Genomic DNA, 20,566 nt, shown 5'->3' with positions numbered 1-20,566 from the left:
TATACTTAAATATATTTGATTGTGCTAAAGTGGAACTATTGCAAGTATACTTTAGGTACACTTTAAATATCTTGTATTTAAACACTGATATTATACAGAGATCATAATACCCTTACTAATAGTGATATTAAACACATGTTAGGCTTAATATTAAGAAATGTGCATTGTGCAATAAAGAAGTACTCCAAATAAAGTATTTCAGTAAGTCTCAAGTGTACAAGTCAGTAAATATGTTAATGGTTTTGTAGTATATTTAGTATGAAATACATGTGTTTTAATTAAATACATTTTGGTAAAGTTTATTTTTTTTACTAGGGTGTGCACATCATTCTTTGTTTTTAAGTCGTGTTCTCTCGTAATCTTGAATCAAAATAACTTTTTCCCCTCCCTCTTGCAGCTCATCTCTTCTCTTCATTGATGATGTGTTAACTGGCGTGAGGGCGGGGCAACCTGTCAATCACATGAGATTGACCAATAGCAAACCACGACCATCCAATCAATTCCCAATAGACAAAATCAAGTACAGCCCTAAATGTTTTCTTATTCGAGAAGCCGTTTTACTCGGATAGGAAAGAGAAGACTATCGCATCTTCCGTTTCATGCTGACATTTAGATATTTGGCTTTAATTATCTATGCAGTATTGACAGACAATGAGTCACAGTGAAAAAAACAGATATGACATAAACACCTCAATTCACACTCTAATACTCACGTCCAAGATCTCCTTGTTTGCTTTGGGAGACGTGGCTTCTCGTAAGACCTTAATGGCGACGGGGATCTTCACATTCTCTCCCTCTGGAACCCACAAACCCTGCAGCAACGTATATTGGTCTTAATATTTCATGAGTAACACACAGTGTTTTGTAAGCAAGTTTTCAAAGCTGAAATCATCCTGAGATAAAGTTATAATGTTTATGTCTACAAATCAACAACAAATAGAACTTATGCCGGTTTCAGACTACATAATATTTTTGTCTTCTACGATAGTCACTGTGTCAGGTTATGCGATTTTTCACTCCTAAATTGTTGTCATGGACAAGAAAGTCAGAATCACATCGCATCTTTAACAACAAGCGTGATGTCATCGAGAAGGCGGAACAACCGACACTCCCGGATATACGAAAATGGGCAAAGAGGCGGGATTGTCTGAGGTGACGTGACGGCTAACAGACAGCAGACGAACGGCTTGTAGTGACATCAGCGACAATCCACCTGTCACTCAAGTGGCCACGCCCTTAATTATGCACAACTTTAAGGCTTAATGTAATTTAAACAGATGAGTTCTAAAAAAATTCCCGCAAATATTTTTTCTGCTGTACATTTTGGGATTTTATGGAGATGGTTCTCAATGCAGTACATGAAATCCACGGGGAGGAGTCGGATCCAGATCCAACTCCTCCCAACTTACATATACCTAAACCTACCCATCTCCGCCCCCTGATCCCTAAACCCACCCCTAAACCTACCCATCTCCGCCCCCTGATCCCTAAACCCACCCCTAAATCTACCCATCTCCACCCCCTGATCCCTAAACCCACCCCTAAACCTACCCATCTCCGCCCCCTGATCCCTAAACCCACCCCTAAACCTACCCATCTCCGCCCCCTGATCCCTAAACCCACCCCTAAACCTACCCATCTCCGCCCCCTGATCCCTAAACCCACCCCTAAACCTACCCATCTCCACCCCCTGATCCCTAACCCCACCCCTAAACCTACCCATCTCCACCCCCTGATCCCTAACCCCACCCCTAAACCTACCCATCTCCGCCCCCTGATCCCTAAACCCACCCCTAAACCTACCCATCTCCGCCCCCTGATCCCTAAATCCACCCCTAAACCTACCCATCTCCGCCCCCTGATCCCTAAACCCACCCCTAAACCTACCCATCTCCGCCCCCTGATCCCTAAACCCACCCCTAAAGCTACCTATCTCCGCCCCCTGATCCCTAAACCCACCCCTAATCCTACCCATCTCCACCCCTTGGATCTTGATCAGACTCCTCCCCGTGGATCTCATGTACTGCATTGAGGTGCTATTGATTTTATGGGGGGTTGGGGGGTTATGGGATTGACTGTCTTTTGGAGCCCGTCTCTAGCGGCCAGTCGATGAATTGCAGTTTGAGTCACTTCCGTGTTGGAATCAAGAGAGACCGGAAGGTTGATCCCAACGCAAGAATTGTCGTTTACGAATCACCACCACGACACCCTAAGTCAAACGGATCGTGCAATCATGGACCCGGCTTTAGTCAGGTTAGACACCATATTGAATTTAACACATGGAAACGAGACTGTGAGGGAAGCAATGGCAAGCACTGTATAAAAGTCCTAGATTATGTAATTTTCACAACTTTTTTCGAAAAGACGTTTTATCAGCTGAACAATCGCTATGTTGTTAAAGGAACACTCCGACTTTTTGGGACTTTAGCCTATTCACCTTATCCCCCAGAGTTAGATAAGTCCATACATACCTTTTTCATCTCCGTGCGTGCTGTAACTCTATCTGACGCACCCACGGCTAGCCTAGCTTAGCACAAAGACTGGATGTAAATGGTTGCAGCTAGCATACTAATCCAAATAAGTGACAAAATAGCGCAAACATTTTCCTATTTACATGTTGTGATTTGTATAGTCACAGAGTGTACAAAAAACGAAGTCACATGAGACACAGACATATTTTAACCGTATAAATACTGGGAACTATATACTCTGAAGGCGAAGCACTGCTACTTGGGCGGAGTGATAACCGCAGCACCTGAGACGCGCTCTCTGCTCCTCACCACGGCGCGTCTCAGGTGCTGCGGTTATCACTCCGCCCAAGTAGCAGTGCTTCGCCTTCAGAGAATATAGTCGCCTTCAGAGAATATAGTTCCCAGTATTTATACGGTTAAAATATGTCTGTGTCTCATGTGACTTTTTTTTTGTACACTCTGTGACTATACAAATCACAACATGTAAATAGAAACATGTTTGCGTTATTTTGTCACTTATTTGGATTAGTATGCTAGCTGCAACCATTTACATCCAGTCTTTGTGCTAAGCTAGGCTAGCGGTGGGTGCGTCAAACAGACTTATAGCACGCACGGAGATGAAAAAGGTATGTATGGACTTATCTAACTCTGGGGGATAAGGTGAATAGGCTAAAGTCCCAAAAAGTCGGAGTGTTCCTTTAAACAACAGTGCTATACATTGAACATTGTACTTCAATCACTCACAGCCTTGTTTTCATTCCAGTCAAAAATTAAATAAGGCGCTACCCCGATTAAGGTCTATTGCGCTTATTTTGTACAGAAAATTGACAAGGCATCAGAAGAGGAAACGCAAAAAAGTGTTTACATACACATACGCAACCCTAAAGAGAGGTCAGTCACCTTGTACACAGTGCCGAAAGCTCCGGACCCAAGCACTTTGATCTTCTTGAACTCCGTCTCTTTGAGGATTCGCAGCAAGGCCTGGTTGGGGGCTTCGCCGCTGGGGGTCAGAGGCTCCACTAGCTGTAAGAGACAAACAGAGTCAGGAAACCTCCCCTCCACACTCAAACACACATCCTGTCCTCCAAAGAGCACGGGATGACACGGATCTGCCTGTACGCATGAACACTATTGCCTCAATGACTGATTTCCATCAGCTTTCGTACTAGACTGTTGACATTACAGCTGCAATATTGCATTGATCTCACATTCTTTCAGCTTGTCTGAAGTTACTATATCTGACTCTATTCCGAAGCTATAAATCATTCAGCTCTTTCCCGCAGACATCAAACTCTGCCAACTCTCTTCTTTCTGTGAGTGTTTGGATGTTCAACAGTAGATATTCAGAATATTTATATCCTGGTTGTCTTGCGGTCTGACCTCTCTTTCTTGCAGGAGTCGTCGCAGGGTTCTCTTCCTTCTGATGTGGCGTCTGCGGAAAAGAACAGCCACTCCTAGAGCCAGGATTACAAACGCCAGCAGACCTCCAACCACACCAGCGGCAATCATGGGCAAACCCGAGCTACAGACCAAAGGAACATGATTGAGTAACAAACCTTTTGCATGTAGTTGAAGATGGTCCCCTCACCGATAATTTCTCTCCTGGCCAAAGATACTGAATCTTAACACATTTATTGAGTGGTTGTGCTCTTATTAATGATGAACTTTCTTTAGAACATCAGCATTTGTGAGATTTATTCCATTTGAGCAGTTTTGAGTTTAAAATATATATATTTTTGTCATTGGATAAAATGTATGAAAATGTGTGAAAACAGTTTTTATTTGAAATAATGAATGATAAGTTAGACCCTTGGCGTAAAAATTTTTTTCAGTTTAATATGTAACATTTTTTAAATGTAATTAACGCAGAATCCCTTTTTTTCTGTATCATTTTCTAAAAATATGTTCTAATTCACAGCCTCATTATTTTTCAACAAACTATTTCGATGGTGCACTTAAGACATTCTACTGACTATTAACTTTGCAACTAACCTCATCAGCGTATTAATAGACCGTAATAGACTGTTTACGGTCAACAGAGGGTTCGGGTTAGTAGAAAAAGTTGACACGTAGTTGAAAAGTTACGTATAGTCAGTAGAATGTCTAACGTGGACTATTAAAATAAAGTGTTTGCAGATATTACTAATGCGTTATTAACTGGTGGTTGACATGTAGTTGCAAATTAATGAGTGTTATGCCTGGTTCACACGGCAGGATGATTAGGCCGATTTTAGCCCCGATTTACCCCTTCCGACAATCTTAAGGATGCTCCGATTATCGTAAAATAATCTGATCAGATATTCCTGCCATGTGTGGTGTGTTAAGACTGCTCTCGTCTGCTCGGGACCGCTCAGATCTCAAATCAAGGATATCCAACATGTTGGATTTTTTTGGCCCGATTTCTCCTCGTGTGTGGTGTCCCCCGGGGACAAACGAGCACGCAGACTGTGGCGTGTAGCCAATCAGAAATCGAGGTGACGAGGCGCAGAGGAAGCACCGGGAAACAAAATCAAAACAGCAAGCGGCATGGCGCACCAGAAAGTCCGGTGGACGTCAGAGATTCTTTGACCATCGCCTTTTCTTTTGATAACGTTTTTTTTTCGGATAAAAACAAACTACAAACTATCGCCACTGCATCCTCTTCGTCCGCCATGATTGTTTATCTCGAGGGATTTTGCAAGATATTCCGTCTGACCTTAGCCTGGTTAAAACCAGACCATTCTCAGTTGTAACTGAGTTATGGTCTGGCAAAGCGTCATAGACAATTCATTTCCAGAGGGGCGTCACCTACGGACGTCGCGGATAGACCTAAACCCAATCAGAGCGATGAAGGAGATGACGTATGCAGAGCGGCAGAGAAACATCTCCGAGTGTTGTTCTTTGCTCGGTTTTTAACAAAAAGGAAACGTTCAAATCGCTTAAAACAGACGCGATAGCTGATTCGAACGAGTGATGTTCGACGGCGGCATCCATCTTTGTAATGTAGGCTACAAAATCAGCTTCAAAATCCCAGCGCTGTCGGCATCGTGTAAAGCCCGCCCCAATGATTCTGATTGGTGCCTCGATTTCGACGGATTGGAAATGGGCTTGAATGAGGTCTTTGCCAGACTAACTTTCAGAGCAAATCTAAATTTGCCGGAAGTTGTCTGGGTTTTCCCAGGCTAGTCTGACCTGGGAATGCTCGGGAGTCAAATCGGTTCGTATGTGATGTGTTGATTTTGCCGTGTGGCAGCGCACCACACACTGTACGAACAAAACTGTTAGACCCGTGATTTTTTAATCGCCGTGTGTGGGGTCTCTCAGGTTTGGAAAATCGTCCGACAATTTTAAAATCGTCCCGTGTGAACCAGGCTTTAGTTGATAAGTAGTTGCAAAGTTACTTATAGTAAGTTGAATGTCTGTTGGGGCAGATATAAAGCAGTCTACTCTACAAACTTTAAGTAACTTTGCAACTATACATGTCAACTAAAGCTGGCTACACACAGCAAGATATTTGGAGTGATTTTGGGCCCAATTCTCCCTTTCCGACAATCCTAGGTAAAGTCCCGATAATCTTGACGGTGATACAGATTATCTTATCAGATTTTCCTGTGGTGTGAGATGTGTTAAGGGTGACTGAATCTCCTCTGAAGAACGCCGGAGCTACACCAATCTCAAATCGTAAACGTGTTGAACATTAACGATCAGAAACAAACAAACGCGCACGCACTCGGTAGATTCGCCTTATTCACCTGGCGGCCATTTTGAAAACAAAACTCCAGTGTGGACCACCAATCAAGACCTAGCCCTCACAAATATGTGTGATGGGCTCCTATTAACTGTCGATTAAAGACATGTGAAGTGTTAAATAAAATCTAACATAGTACACAGTCAACAACTCCATATCACAGCTTACTACCCCTAGCTGCTACAAGCTAGCAGAAACTGAGGTAAATCGGCGTCCATTCATACCTTCAATGTCGTGGATAAAACCTTCGATCCAGTTACTGTATCCCTTAATTAACACAGCCAGGATGTTGCAGTCAGTACTGGCTCAATGCTTCACATTTTGCATCGTTAATTTGGGCAGACAGGAAAGATTGGTGGTCCACACTGGAGTTTCCATTGCTGGCGCTGCTGCGTCGGAGTCAAACTTCCGGGTTTGTGTACCCCTCAACGGCGTTCGCGTTTTCAAAATGGCCGCCAGGTGAATAAGGCGAATTGTCACGTGAAACGAACCGATACCCAATCAGAAAGCGATCTCACCTCCAGCTCGCGCTGTAACATTTAAAGTCCATGTTAACGCCATCTCCATGACTTCATCCAAACCTTTTTCTTTTTTTCCGCGAATTTTCTATAAAAAACAGTCCAGACACTATTATCGCCATTTCTTCTTGCCCATCATCTGCCATGTTTGCTTCCTCTAAAGCAGTGTTTCTCAACCTCTCCTGCAGGGACCCCCTGACAGGCCATGTTTTTGTTTTAACTCTGAAATGGCACACCTGATTCAAGTAATTAAAGGCTTAATGAGTAATTAGAGTAGGAATAGTTCAATTAATCAATTAGTCAACTACTCATTAAGCCTTTAATGACTTGAATCAGGTGTGCCATTTCAGGGTTAAAACAGAAACATGGCCTGTCAGGGGGTCCCTGCAGGAGAGGTTGAGAAACACTGCTCTAAAGTCAATTTTGGTCACGAGAATTTTTGCCAGATTTCCTGTGTTCACAGTCGGGACTCTGGTTGTTTGTGAATGGAATCTGTTAGGGTGTGATATGATGTCTTAGTCACATCGTGGCACTCCACACACAAGGGGCACTATTTTAACGATCTAAGCACATGGTCTAAAGCGCAGGGCGCAAGTGCACTTAGGTTGTGTCCGAATCCACTTTTGATAGTTTACCGACCCGGCGCATGGTCTAAAAAGGTTGTCCCTATTCTCTTAATGAGTAATGGGTGTGTTTTGGGCGTAACGTGCAATAAACCAATCAGAGTCTCATCTCCCATTCCCTTTAAAAGCCAGTTGCGCTCGAGGCCATGGCGGATTCGCTATTTACATGGCGGAATTTGCAAGCAAAAAAACTGAACGCTTCTCCAGAGAGGAAACGGATCAGCTCGTGCGTGAGGTTAAAGAGCAGACCATATACGGGACAATGTGTACGCGCGTTGTGCACCCGCCTACAGTATAGGCGCACATTACTAACGCGCTCTTTAAATAACCAAAAAAATATTGCAGTTGCCTCAAAATAGCAACTCGCCTGAACACACCTCGTTTTCAGACCAGCGGACCATGGGCACAAATGGATTTGCTATTTAAACAACGTGTCGCAGGATGTGAAAATGATAACTGCGTCGGGCTGAAACTAGCCAAAAACACTTGCGTCGCTCCTGCCGCTGCATTGCGACGGGTGTATGATAGGGTCCTAGAGGAACAAAGCTGTTAAATCTAGGATTTTTTTGTTCTCTCTCACATTTTGAAAATCTGGTAAGATTTAAAAAATCTTTTAGTGTGGGCCAGTCTTAAGTTAGTTGACATTTAGTTGCAAAGTTACTTATAGTTAGTAGAATGTCTAAAGTGGACCATTGAAATAATGTGTTACCGGATTAACGCTGTTGTATACATTACATTTCTGGAATATCCCAAGAATCACAAAGCATTATAGGACGGATTTACATCTCACCTTTTGAAATCTTTGCAGTCTTTTAGATCAGGCCCAGTACATCTGCAATACAAAACATAAAATCCAACAAATCACAACTAGTACATGTTGCGGTCCCTAATGAACCTGGCTGAATTACACAAATGATCGTTTCATGTCATTACATTCAAATGAAAGCATTGTATATGAAGCCTCTCTCACCCCTGGGTGCAGTTCTCATGACAGGACTGGCACACGCGCATCTCGTCAGCATATTTCCAAATGAGTATGTCTTTCTCTCCCGGTACGCCTTGCGGGCAGCGTGGCACACAGTGCGGCCCATCTTTGTAGTTAGCACAGACTGTACATTTGTCGGGTCCCTGGACAAAAGTTGGAAATTAGATGGCAACAAGCAACTTTTCCATAGTCTTCTAGTGATGTTAATTTAATGATGTGTCTCCATGACACTACTGGGCCAGAAAACATTTGGTTTGAGAGACTGGTGTGCTGCCATCAGCTATTTCAAATATAAGAATAAACACTTTTTACTGGCATCTACTGTAGCAGAACATGCGGTGCTGTAGGTTTGGTTTGATACTTACAGGGCCGGTGCAGGTCAGAGTTGCATTCATGAGCAGACATTCAGGGTCACAATCCACACATGTTTTGTTGACCTCATATTCACGTGGCTCACTATATAGACAAAAATGTGTTCAGTTTAAATAATCATTGAAATAACCAAATAATCACTTAACACCAAAAGTTAAAATACACTAAATAGTTTTTCAGATATTCCCCCTCTTACTCTCCCAACATTTCCTGTCCTATTTATCTCAATAATAGACCAAAAAAAGAAAGCTAATCCATCCATCCATCAATCAATCAATCACTCCATCCATCCATCCATCCATCCATCCAATCAATCAATCACTCCAGCCATCCATCCATCAATCAATCACTCCAATACATCAGTCAGTCCATCCATCCATCCATCAATCACTCCCTCCATCCACCCATCCATCAATCAATCACTCCCTCCATCAATCCATCCATCCATCCATCCATCCATCCATCTACCCATCAATGAATCACTCCCTCCATCAATCAATCAATCACTCCCTCCATCAATCAATTAATCACTCCCTACATCAATCCATCAATCACTCCATCAATCACTCCATCCATCCATCCATCAATCAATCAATCACTCCATTAATCCATCCATCCATCAATCAATCACGCCATCAATCCATCCATCCATCCATCCATCCAATCAATCAATCACTTCAGCCATCCATCCATCAATCAATCACGCCATCAATCACGCCATCAATCCATCCATCCATCCATCCATCCATCCATCCATCATCCATCCATCAATCACTCCCTCCATCAATCCATCCATCCACCCATCCATCAATCAATCACTCCCTCTATCAATCCATCCATCCACCCATCCATCAATCAATCACTCCCTCCATCAATCAATCACTCCCTCCATCAATCCATCCATCCATCCATCCATCTATCCATCAATCAATCACTTCCTCCATCAATCAATCAATCACTCCCTACATCAATCCATATATCCATCCATCCATCCATCCATCCATCCATCAATCACTCCATCCATCCATCCATCAATCAATCACTCCATCAATACGTCAGTCCATCCATCCATCAATCAATCAATCAATCAATTTTCTTATTTTCTCCTTAAAACTTTAGTGAAAAAAAAGACGTTTTGGAAATCGCGGTTTGAAATCGCTGTTTTTTTCTGACGTCACAAACTAGCTTGTAACCAATCAGGTCAACGTGTGATCGTCAACGAGTGGATCTCTGAGCTGGGGCACGTTCAAGTTCAAAACGGTGCGCGACGTTTTGCTACGGTTTCCGGGTTGAACGTCATGTTTCCTGGAAACGGCGTGCACCGGTGTGCAACGGGGTTTGAGATGCGTTTTCTCTTGTTTGGTGGGTGTGTCAGAACTGCAGTCCAATCAGCAGCAATATGTATATAAAGCACACTGTATTAAAGTGAACTCGCACAATGGGTAAGAAATTTACAAATGTGCTCGATGCAGCTCGGTATACGCAACAACTGAGGATATTAGAAGACATGTTTGTCGTAAGTTTTATTGTAAAAATTAGGGCTGTCAAATGATTAATCGTGATTAATCACATCCAAAATAAAAGTTTTTTTTACATAATATATGTGGGTGCACTGTGTACAATTATTTTATATATATAAATACACACACATGTTTGTATATATTTAAGAAATATTTTCATGTATATACTGTATATAGATTTATATATAATTTATATTATATATAAATATAAATATTTTATATATAAATAATATTTTTTTCTTAAATATACATGCATGTGTGTGTATTTATATATATACAAAATAATTAATTGCACCCACATATATTATGTAAAAAAAAAACTTTTATTTTGGATGTGATTAATCACGATTAATCATTTGACAGCCCTAGTAAAAATATAGGATATCAACAACATAATGATGTAGTTGTTTATATTTTTAGCTTCATTGCAAGTGTATGACATTTGGTATAGAAATAAACAATGGTAATTAAGTGCTTTTCCTAAAAATGAGAAAGAAAATACAGGGTATTAAAACAGTATGAACTACAAATAAAGTTAGTATGTGAGGCTGAATAGATGTGTTTTAGTCTGAATTAGGTAAGATGTGATTCCATTTCAGTTTCCACAAATCCCTTCACTCGATTGGGATGTTCTCTTGTGTTCTGGGCGGCAAGTGCAGTAACTGTAACATCGGGCATATTTTGTAGTATTAAACACATATTTATACTGACTTCATCGGGCTCCGAAAATTATTCACAAAGAACACAAAGAATGGCCTTCTCAGCTGCCATAGTTCAACTCTTAAATCCATAAATCAACTCTTGCGTCATCAGAACAGTGTGTTCAACGCATCACCATTTCTGTTTAAAAAACGTTGTGCAACGTTTTGTCGGGGCTGAACGCAGCCCTGGTGTGAGTGAGTGGAGGCGGGGTTAATTTTCATATTCATAGAACCGCGTATACTAAATGAGGCAAGGGTGTAGAGTTACTTTCAAGTTATTTTAAGGCATGAAGATATTTTTTTTTAATATTAATTTTGGTGATCAAAGATGAGTTTGAAGGGATTCAATTATTGACTACAGGAGGACTTTAAGAGACTTGGCCACTTGTAGAGTTGTTATTTCAAGTTTGAACATGGATCAACTGAGAAGGCATAAGAGTCTCACTCACCCAGCCAGTAGGTTACAGGAAGCCACACAGTGTTTTCTACGGCTGTAATGCTTACAGATGAAGCACATAGTGGGACCAGGACCCCAGCAGCCATCAGTCGTGCACATCTCATCACACGTGCTGCTCTGATTCGCTGTAACACACACATTCAGATAAGATATCAACCCAAAGATATACCGAGCACATTTTTTTAAATCAACCTTAAAGGTCTGTAAAAAATAAAATAAAAATAAACTTTCCATTAAAAATGGATGCTTGAATTTGAAGGAATAGCTCACCCAAAAGAGAGAATTCTGGTATTATTTACTCTTTGCTAACCCATATGTTTTCTTATTTTTTTCTGCTGAATGTAGGAGACATTTTGAAGAATCTTCACACAGCTATTTTCCATGCAAACAAATCCAAACAATCACCATAAAAGTAGTCCAAACAACTTCATTCCTTTATTTCATATGCTTTATTCAGGAGATGCAAGAACCAAATAACTTTGATATCACAGATGTCTAATCTGTGGGCATATTAGATGTCAAGTTATTAAAATGAACAATTCTTAGTTTTTTATTGGATGTTAATGTTTGTGCAATTATATAAAATGTACCTTAATTTGACATTATTACAAAGTGCACGTTTTAAAATTGTCCTTAAGTGTGAAGAACCAGTAATGAAAGTGTAGCCTACTCAATTTGCAAGTACTTTTTAATATTTATATATATATATATATATGTTTGAAGTACACTACAAGTGCACATTTAATAGAATTAAGCACACTTCTTTTTCACAAGGGTTTGGTTAATATGACTGCAACATTTTCTATTCAGCTATTTCCATGTCATTTATTTATTGTTGGGTCTTTGAAATTCATGGCAATATTAATCAATAGCATAATTAATGATTTGATTTTAAGCACATTTTTGTTCCTTCTGTACAAAGCTTGACTGATCAGTATGAACAGCATTTGGAAAAGGACTGTGTGAAGATTCTTTAAAAATTCTCTTTTTGTGCTTCATGGAGCATGGAGTGACACAAGGGTGAGCAAACGTTCAACAGAATTGTCATTTTTTTGGTTGAACTAAACTGAAATTCTTTGACAAGTGTTATTGTGATAATTAATTTACCACAGGTGGCAGCATCAGCATTTGCTGACATTTTGACAATCTGATCTTTAGATTTGAAGAGGCGTTTCCAGTGTTCAGGGCTGGTGTAGCAGAGATTCTTGTTCGTATGGATGCTCACGTCACCATCACTGATCTCCCTCAGGGACCGCAGGCCGAAATGTGTGATTTCAGTTTTGGTGACAGCAAAGCTGTATGTACCTCTGTGGGAGCAGGAGAGAAAGATGGATGTTCTGTACATGCAAAACAGACTCAACAAAGTGATTCATTTAGGGGCAGCTGGCTAATTTGGAATTTGTCGCAATCCGTCAACATTCTCTGAGAATGCCAACATATTTAAGGGCTTTCGCACCGGAGGAACCTTTTAATAGTTCCTAAAACTATGGCGGAAGTACCCGTGTTCGCACCGCAGGAACTGGGAACGATTTTAGTTCTAGGAGTAGGGTCTAAACCAGAACTAAAGGAACTACCAGTGACGTAAGTTTACGCTGATTGCCTGAACGCACGCGAAACAACAGCACCCGCCATTAAAAAAAAAAGTGTACACACAGTTTATAGCCTACATATTTACTCCAGAAACTAACTTTACGAACATGGAAAACAGTGAGATATGGACCTCTCAACCTTTACCCTAAGGAGAAAATCCAACGCAACTTTGAGAGGTCCAATTAAACATGATTATGTATTTCTACTCAGCTAGCGACATCAACAACACGGCAAACGCTATAATACGTTTTCATATACGGTCTACTTTTTTCAGTTCTATCTAATAACGTATTAGACATGACTGTTAAACAGATAGTAAACTAATGAACATGGAGAATGACTCAATGACGCTGTGTGCTCTGTGCGCTGTGTGCTCAGGCTGGCGTTCTCATCGCCGACAAAATAAAAGTCACAACAAGTGCGGATTACTTCACTTCAGAGTTCCTACTGGCGGTGCGTACCGGTATGCAACCTGGAAAATGGCCCTAGTAGAAACTTTTACTTCTCGGGGAACCACCCTGGTGGCTAGTTCCAACAACTAAGTTTCTAGAACTACCCAGTGCCCCAGTGCGAAAGCCCCTTTTGAAACTACTGTATTTTTTATTGACTTACTGCTTTTTTGTCCGTCCACGGATGACCTCAAGGTTTTCAAAGGCGCTGAGGGATGACATGTTTATCGGCCACTGCTGAATTATCAGGAAGCCTTTGAGTTGGGAGAAGAGGAAGTTTATGAACACTAAAGGTCCCCTTCATGATACACCATTTTAACCATCATAAATGTCCAGTATTAAACCACTGCATTCTTACCAGTGATTTCTTTTACAGTTCTGAACACGTTGAGCTTGACTGGGTCCAGTCCTGGAGTTTTAGTATGCAGGTCACTGCAATAAAAAAAAAATCATAAAATGATTTTCTTTCTGGTAATCAAAAACAAGATGATTGTCAAATCCTAACGACACCATAGGAAGATTGATATCAAAGAGTTTGCCTCAATCACACAATCTAATCAAATGGCAAAAAAATATGGTCACAATATTTCAATTTCCACTTTAGACATTCTACTAAATAAAACGTTGCAACTACATGTCAACTAAATCTCATTAGAATATTAGTAGACTGTCTGATGGTCCTCAGAGTATAAGTAGTGTTGGGTATCGAGAACCGGTACCAAGTTTCCAAGAACCGGGGATATTTGAAAAATATTTGAAGGATAATTGTCTTTAAACAACATAGAATGGCACTCAGCATTGTGCAGTCCATTCTTTGCTATCAGAGAGTGTAAAATATCATTCTCACCCCTTGAATGTTGTGGTGAGGATTGAAACACCTCCGTTGATTTTTGTGCAGTTCTCAAAGGAGTCGATGTTGCTGGCATTGATTGACAGGACATCGGTCAAAGGCCCCATTCCAAGCCCATTGCAAACTAAGGGGTTGTTAGCACACACATTAAAAATTAACTCCTTTCTTAGGTGAAGAGCTAGCCCTGAAGACAAAAACAATTTCAGTACTTATGCTACCAGTAAAAACTTGACTGAATATACGCTTTGAATTATCTTAAAATTCTTTGGATCAGAAGGACTTCAATTATGCTTACTGTATGTATGAATGTCTTTACAAAACAAAAAATGTAATTATCAAAAGTTTTAAGGGTTTGGGATCTGCAAAATTTTATTTTAAGAAATTAAATAATTAAATATGTTGAGCCAGTATGAAAATTGTATTCAGCAAGGCCATATTAAATGTATTAAAATTGAAAGTAAAGACATTTATAATATTACAAAATATTTCTATTTTAAATAAATGCTTTTTCTCATAAACTTTCATGAACTTTCTATTCATCAAAGAATCCTGAACAAAATGCACATTTTCCACAAAAAAACATTAAGCAGTGCAACTGTATTCAAAAATGATAATGATAATAAATGTTCCGTGACTCGTGAGCATCAAATCATCATATCAGAAGGATTTCTGAAGGATCCTGTGATACTGAAGACTGGAGAAATGATGCTGAAAATTCAGCTTTGACATCATTGCAATAAATAATATACAGATTAAATAAGTTTTACCTTGTAATAATATTTTTGATCAAATAAATACAGCCTTGCTGAGCATAAGAGACTTCTTTCATAAATTATTTTTTATCAAGCCCAAATCTTTGAACGATAGTGTAAACACACAGACACTGCAATGGTTTATCGTTTTTATGTCTTTTATTTAGTTTTAATTATATGTTTTTAAATTATATTAAAATACAGACTAATGTGTTTGTCAAAGTAGAAAAAAAAGAGAAAAAAAAAACCAGACAAACGATCTTTCCTCTTAAAGACAACATCTTGTTACAGATCCTGACCAGCAGCCTCAGCCGTACCTTTTGGACACAGGCCATCACACTTCTTACATTTCCGAACTCCACCCTCATCCACCTCATAGGTGCCAGGGCTGCATGTTCTCACACATGCACCATGGTCTGTCACGACATAGTTATCTGAGAAAAACATCAAACCATCAGAGTCATTAACCACAACCAACCAGCAACACAATCCTAATGCGTCAAATCATTCTGTCATGGTTATCCTGCTTTCTGAGATGTTATTCAGAAACCAGAGTTTGAGTTGCAGGCTCACGATCCACACCAGAGTGATTCTCTTTACCTGGATTGTGTTGTTTATATTTTAACCCTGAACACCTAAAACATTAATCTCCAGAATGCAGACCTAACAGCTTTGAATTCGCATGAAAGATATAATTAGAATCTGGTCGTGTGTTCAAGGAAAAATAAAAAAAAACAGAGTGTAAGATTCGTGTCTCATTCTGACTTTAGCCTGGCCTTACGTGGACATGTCTTGATACACGTTGCCCCAAAGCTGTACTTCCCGTCGGGGTTGGGAGCGAGCTGGTGGGTGTTGGGGTCGTAGAGCATGAGCCGTGGACATGCGTCCTTACATGTCCCTTCATCCTGGAAGTCCTTACAGGCCTGCAGAACACAAACAGCATTTCCCATGAGCGCACTAGTCCCAAATCATCTTTATTGCCCTGGGGTTACATTTACTGCAGCTGTGCACTTCATTGGTAATGAATGTTTCACTCTAACAAATGTTTCCAGCCGCTAAATAACTTGTTTCTTGTATTTTTTCAAAGGCTTATACTGTATATAGTACACATATATAGTTCAAAGTTTTTAACAAAATAAATTAATACTTTTATTCAGCAAGGATGCTTAAAATTGATCAAAAGTGACAGTAACAAGATTTATAATGTTACAAAATATTTGGTTACACTTTATTTCACAGTGCGTGTGTACATTAGGGGTGTTAACGATACACCAAACCCACGATTCAGTTCGTATGACGATTTTCGACCCACGATTCGATACAAAGCGCGTGAGAGGAGAGAAAAAAAAAAGAGAGATTTTGAGAAGAAAAAAAAAGATATTTTTATTAAATAACATTTGAAAAACCTACAGGTAACTCTTCTCTAAATATTTGTGAGTCTTCATTTTCTGTTGTTTTCCTACTCCAGTTCTTGTTAAAACTCACTAGATATGTTTATTCTGTGCATTTTGGGCACTTTTTGTGTGAAAAAAATTATTTTATCCATCAAAACGACAGCGTACTCATTGATTAACATGCACGCCGAAAAAAATACGTGCTGCTCGCGCGCCGCTGACGCTTGCGGTTTGAAACGGCGGTTACAGGTAAAATTAAAGAATTTATCCTCAACTAGTTTTGTGGTGTAGGTCTATGTATTTTATAATGTTAACTTCAAATAATACTAATAGTAATTTCTGCCTTCTCACAGCGCGACAGGTTCGTGGATCTGAGTGTCGCGATTTCGGTTTCATATCGCATATCATCACAGCCCTAGTGTACTTGCAGTGTAATTGCTCAAGAAAGTACTGGTAATATAAGGTAACTACATGGGTTAAGGTTAGGTTTAGGGGTAGGTTCAGGGTTAGTACCTTGTTATGACCTAGTTATAGTAATTGCTATAATAAGTATGTACATGAGAAAAGGGACTGTATACCAAATATATCTATTTTAAAAAAAATGCTGTTACTTTAAAATTTCTATTCATCAAGTGGTTTCTACAAAAATATTAATCAGCACAACTGTTTTCAACATTGATAATAACAAGAAATGTTTCTTGAGCAGCAAAACAGCATATTATAATGATTTCTGAAGGATCATGTGACACTGAAGACTGGAGTAATAATGCTGAAAATTCAGCTTTGATCCCATTTGAATATATATTCAAATAAAAAACTGTTATTTTAGTTTTTATTAACACATTCAAGCGGATGTGAATTTCTCAAATCTTGAGTCATACTGCTATCATTATTCACACTAGTTCAGTTCATAATTATCTAAACATTATGTCTACACCTAATTCACTAACTATATTTACGCTAAATATAGCATACATGTACTAAATGATAAATGAGCAAAGAAGTGAATGGTTGGGAAATGAATGAACACATCTGCACACGTGTGTTTCTCACCAGGCAGTCGGTTGGTTTGGGTCCAGTGCAGCCAGCAGCACAATGTTCATTGCAGCAGTCTATAGGGTTGAGTCCTTTACACCTGCCCGAGCACTGCTCCGCACAGATCACCTTAGTCACTAGATTCAGAGAGAGAAGGAACTTTAGAGATGCTAACAGACCTATCAGTGTTCGCTACATCGCTACAGCTGAGCACAGCAACAACAATTCAATATTCGTCTGAAGAGTTTTCAAAACAGTCCTTCGGGGGTCAAGTAGTGTTTTTCGGCAGTCGTGAAATATTAGTCAAGGATCAACTAAACAATCTAAAGAGGAGCATTTAAAAAAACTACTCAAAAAGCAGAAATCCTTACAGAAATCCCAAAACTGTCAATTCACTGCATTTTGCAGAGGTATTGTGCATTACTAACCAGTACAGCATGAAACAAGATAACCCAGGTTTAAGATAACAAAGGGTTACATATCGTGCAGGATTAACAGTTTAAAGTCTAAGAACCACAAAGTGTTTCTATTTGACTAAATAATTTCTAAAAGCTTCCTGTTTTTGATATATATATATATTTTAAATGCTTCTATATAGTACACTACCATGAATGTGTGGGTAATTGTGTGTATACTGTATATTCATGGGTTTCAGTCACGTGACTTTTTTGTTGTGGCCGCCATCTTTAGGACCATTGCGTTAAATTGCATAATCTCTCCCTGGTGATCGGAAAGATGTTGCACACTTAAATAGCACAGATGAAAAGCAACGGTATTTAAATAAAATAGATACTTTAGGTATAGATCCGTATTTACTGTTAAACGAACTGCTGACTCCACTAAAGTCTAGTAAAAACTTGCCAAATTTTACGTTTGCTGACATTTACATCTAACGTTACCTCGTCCACAATCCCTCTCCATGTCCCCACCACTTTTGAAACATCTCGCGGCACGGATGTACCAATACACATAAATAAAAGTAAAATAAGAGGTGATCTAGCACGCTGAAATGTGTTGTTTTTTAAATCAAGTGATCAAAGTGCTTGTTGACTCTGGATCAGTGGTGCAGAAACAGTGTTCTCTCGTGACTCGCGCACACCGCACAGTCTTCACACGGACGCGCGCTTTAATGAAATCACAAAATAAAATGCACACATGTGTTCCTGACTGATATACAACCACTGATAAACACAATCGATTTTAATAAGGGTTTTTTAATAAAAAAGGGTACGAGGGCGGATTAGAACCCAGAACCTCTGACACGCTTGGCAAAAGTTCCGCCACTGGACCATCAAAGTACATATGTAAAATAGTCGGATGTTGAATCTCATTAAACAACAAATTAAATTCAATGGACTATTTACATTGATTGCTGGACATCGTAATGTTATATGATTTAGTGTTGTATTAAATGCCTCCATGAAGAAAATTTTCTTGATAACAGGAAGGGTAAGTGGCACTCTGTTAATCAAGCAATATTAACGTTACACCAGTAATCGCTGAACATAAAAGCATCGCTGAACTGAATTGCTAATAATGTTGGTAAAGCACATATCTCTTGTATTATCAGTGACGTTTGGACACCTTTATTTTCAATTCTCATTTATTTGTATAGCGCTTTTCACAATCAAAGCAGCTTTTTTAGAAAATGCATGTGTCTACATTACAATTTAGAGTGTCCGAGTTATGCATTTCAGCAATGTATATAAATCATGCAGTTAGCTAATAATCTATTAATTTAAACAATGCATTAAGGCAGAAACAGTGAGCTGTAGTTTAGCATACTGAAGCAGGTAACAACAACATAATTCAGCCAAACGTATAACTAAGGTTATAATGTAAATATAGATAGCGGTCTAGAATAAGGTTGTATGTAGAGAATAAGTGTTCCAATTGTAAACTACATGTTTTAATTTAGCTAGCTAACCTGTAATTTGCTAATTTTACTTTTATTTAAATTTCCAGGTCAACGTTAATTTCTCAACATATCTTTGTGATTTGCTGTTATCACAGTTTACAGCACAGCAGATAGACGGCATGTTGCAATTCGGTCCTACAAATGGCGGCCGCTCCACTGTGTGACGTCACATGAAATCTATGAATATATATATACACTCACCGGCCACTTTATTAGGTACACCTGTCCAACTGCTCGTTAACACTTAATTTCTAAGCAGCCAATCACATGGCGGCAACTCAGTGCATTTAGGCATGTAGACATGGTCAAGACAATCTCCTGCAGTTCAAACCGAGCATCAGTATGGGGAAGAAAGTTGATTTGAGTGACTTTGAACGTGGCATGATTGTTGGTGCCAGAAGGGCTGGTCTGAGTATTTCAGAAACTGCTAATCTACTGGGATTTTCACGCACAACCATCTCTAGGGTTTACAGAGAATGGTCCGAAAAAGAAAAAACATCCAGTGAGCGGCAGTTCTGTGGGCGGAAATGCCTTGTTGATGCCAGAGGTCAGAGGAGAATGGCCAGACTGGTTCGAGCTGATAGAAGGGCAACAGTGACTGAAATAACCACTCGTTACAACCGAGGTATGCAGCAAAGCATTTGTGAAGCCACAACACGCACAACCTTGAGGCGGATGGGCTACAACAGCAGAAGACTCCACCGGGTACCACTCATCTCCACTACAAATAGGAAAAAGAGGCTACAATTTGCAAGAGCTCACCAAAATTGAACAGTTGAAGACTGGAAAAATGTTGCCTGGTCTGATGAGTCTCGATTTCTGTTGAGACATTCAGATGTTAGAGTCAGAATTTGGCGTAAACAGAATGAGAACATGGAACCATCATGCCTTGTTACCACTGTGCAGGCTGGTGGTGGTGGTGTAATGGTGTGGGGGATGTTTTCCTGGCACACTTTAGGCCCCTTAGTGCCAATTGGGCATCGTTTAAATGCCACGGCCTACCTGAGCATTGTTTCTGACCATGTCCATCCCTTTATGGCCACCATGTACCCATCCTCTGATGGCTACTTCCACCATGTCACAAAGCTCTAATCATTTCAAATTGGTTTCTTGAACATGACAATGAGTTCACTGTACTAAAATGGCCTCCACAGTCACCAGATCTCAACCCAATAGAGCATCTTTGGGATGTGGTGGAACGGGA

At 39.9% G+C, this 20,566-nt stretch overlaps 1 protein-coding gene across 2 annotated transcripts in view; it reads right to left on the bottom strand.

Moving 5' to 3' along the window:
• The window catches only part of egfra (epidermal growth factor receptor a (erythroblastic leukemia viral (v-erb-b) oncogene homolog, avian)), a 71,170-nt gene that overhangs the window by 14,439 nt on the left and 36,165 nt on the right, over positions 1 to 20,566 (bottom strand). For both annotated transcript variants that reach the window (XM_056264542.1, XM_056264552.1), the window contains exons 6-19: positions 17,463 to 17,581; positions 15,797 to 15,938; positions 15,333 to 15,449; positions 14,261 to 14,387; positions 13,772 to 13,845; positions 13,577 to 13,667; positions 12,482 to 12,681; positions 11,367 to 11,499; positions 8,690 to 8,780; positions 8,310 to 8,467; positions 8,130 to 8,171; positions 3,852 to 3,993; positions 3,372 to 3,494; positions 714 to 812 (exon numbers count right to left, since the gene is read on the bottom strand). In XM_056264542.1, the coding sequence (XP_056120517.1) occupies positions 714 to 812; positions 3,372 to 3,494; positions 3,852 to 3,993; positions 8,130 to 8,171; positions 8,310 to 8,467; positions 8,690 to 8,780; positions 11,367 to 11,499; positions 12,482 to 12,681; positions 13,577 to 13,667; positions 13,772 to 13,845; positions 14,261 to 14,387; positions 15,333 to 15,449; positions 15,797 to 15,938; positions 17,463 to 17,581 (1,658 nt within the window). The remainder of the gene's footprint in view (positions 1 to 713; positions 813 to 3,371; positions 3,495 to 3,851; positions 3,994 to 8,129; positions 8,172 to 8,309; positions 8,468 to 8,689; positions 8,781 to 11,366; positions 11,500 to 12,481; positions 12,682 to 13,576; positions 13,668 to 13,771; positions 13,846 to 14,260; positions 14,388 to 15,332; positions 15,450 to 15,796; positions 15,939 to 17,462; positions 17,582 to 20,566) is intronic.

Source organism: Rhinichthys klamathensis, unplaced genomic scaffold, assembly GCF_029890125.1.
Source record: "Rhinichthys klamathensis goyatoka isolate OS25496 unplaced genomic scaffold, OSU_Roscu_1.1 h1tg000011l_1, whole genome shotgun sequence".
Classification (NCBI taxonomy): domain Eukaryota; kingdom Metazoa; phylum Chordata; class Actinopteri; order Cypriniformes; family Leuciscidae; genus Rhinichthys; species Rhinichthys klamathensis.
The sequence above is the reverse complement of the archived record's forward strand: the minus strand, read 5'-3'. Positions and strand labels throughout refer to the sequence as shown.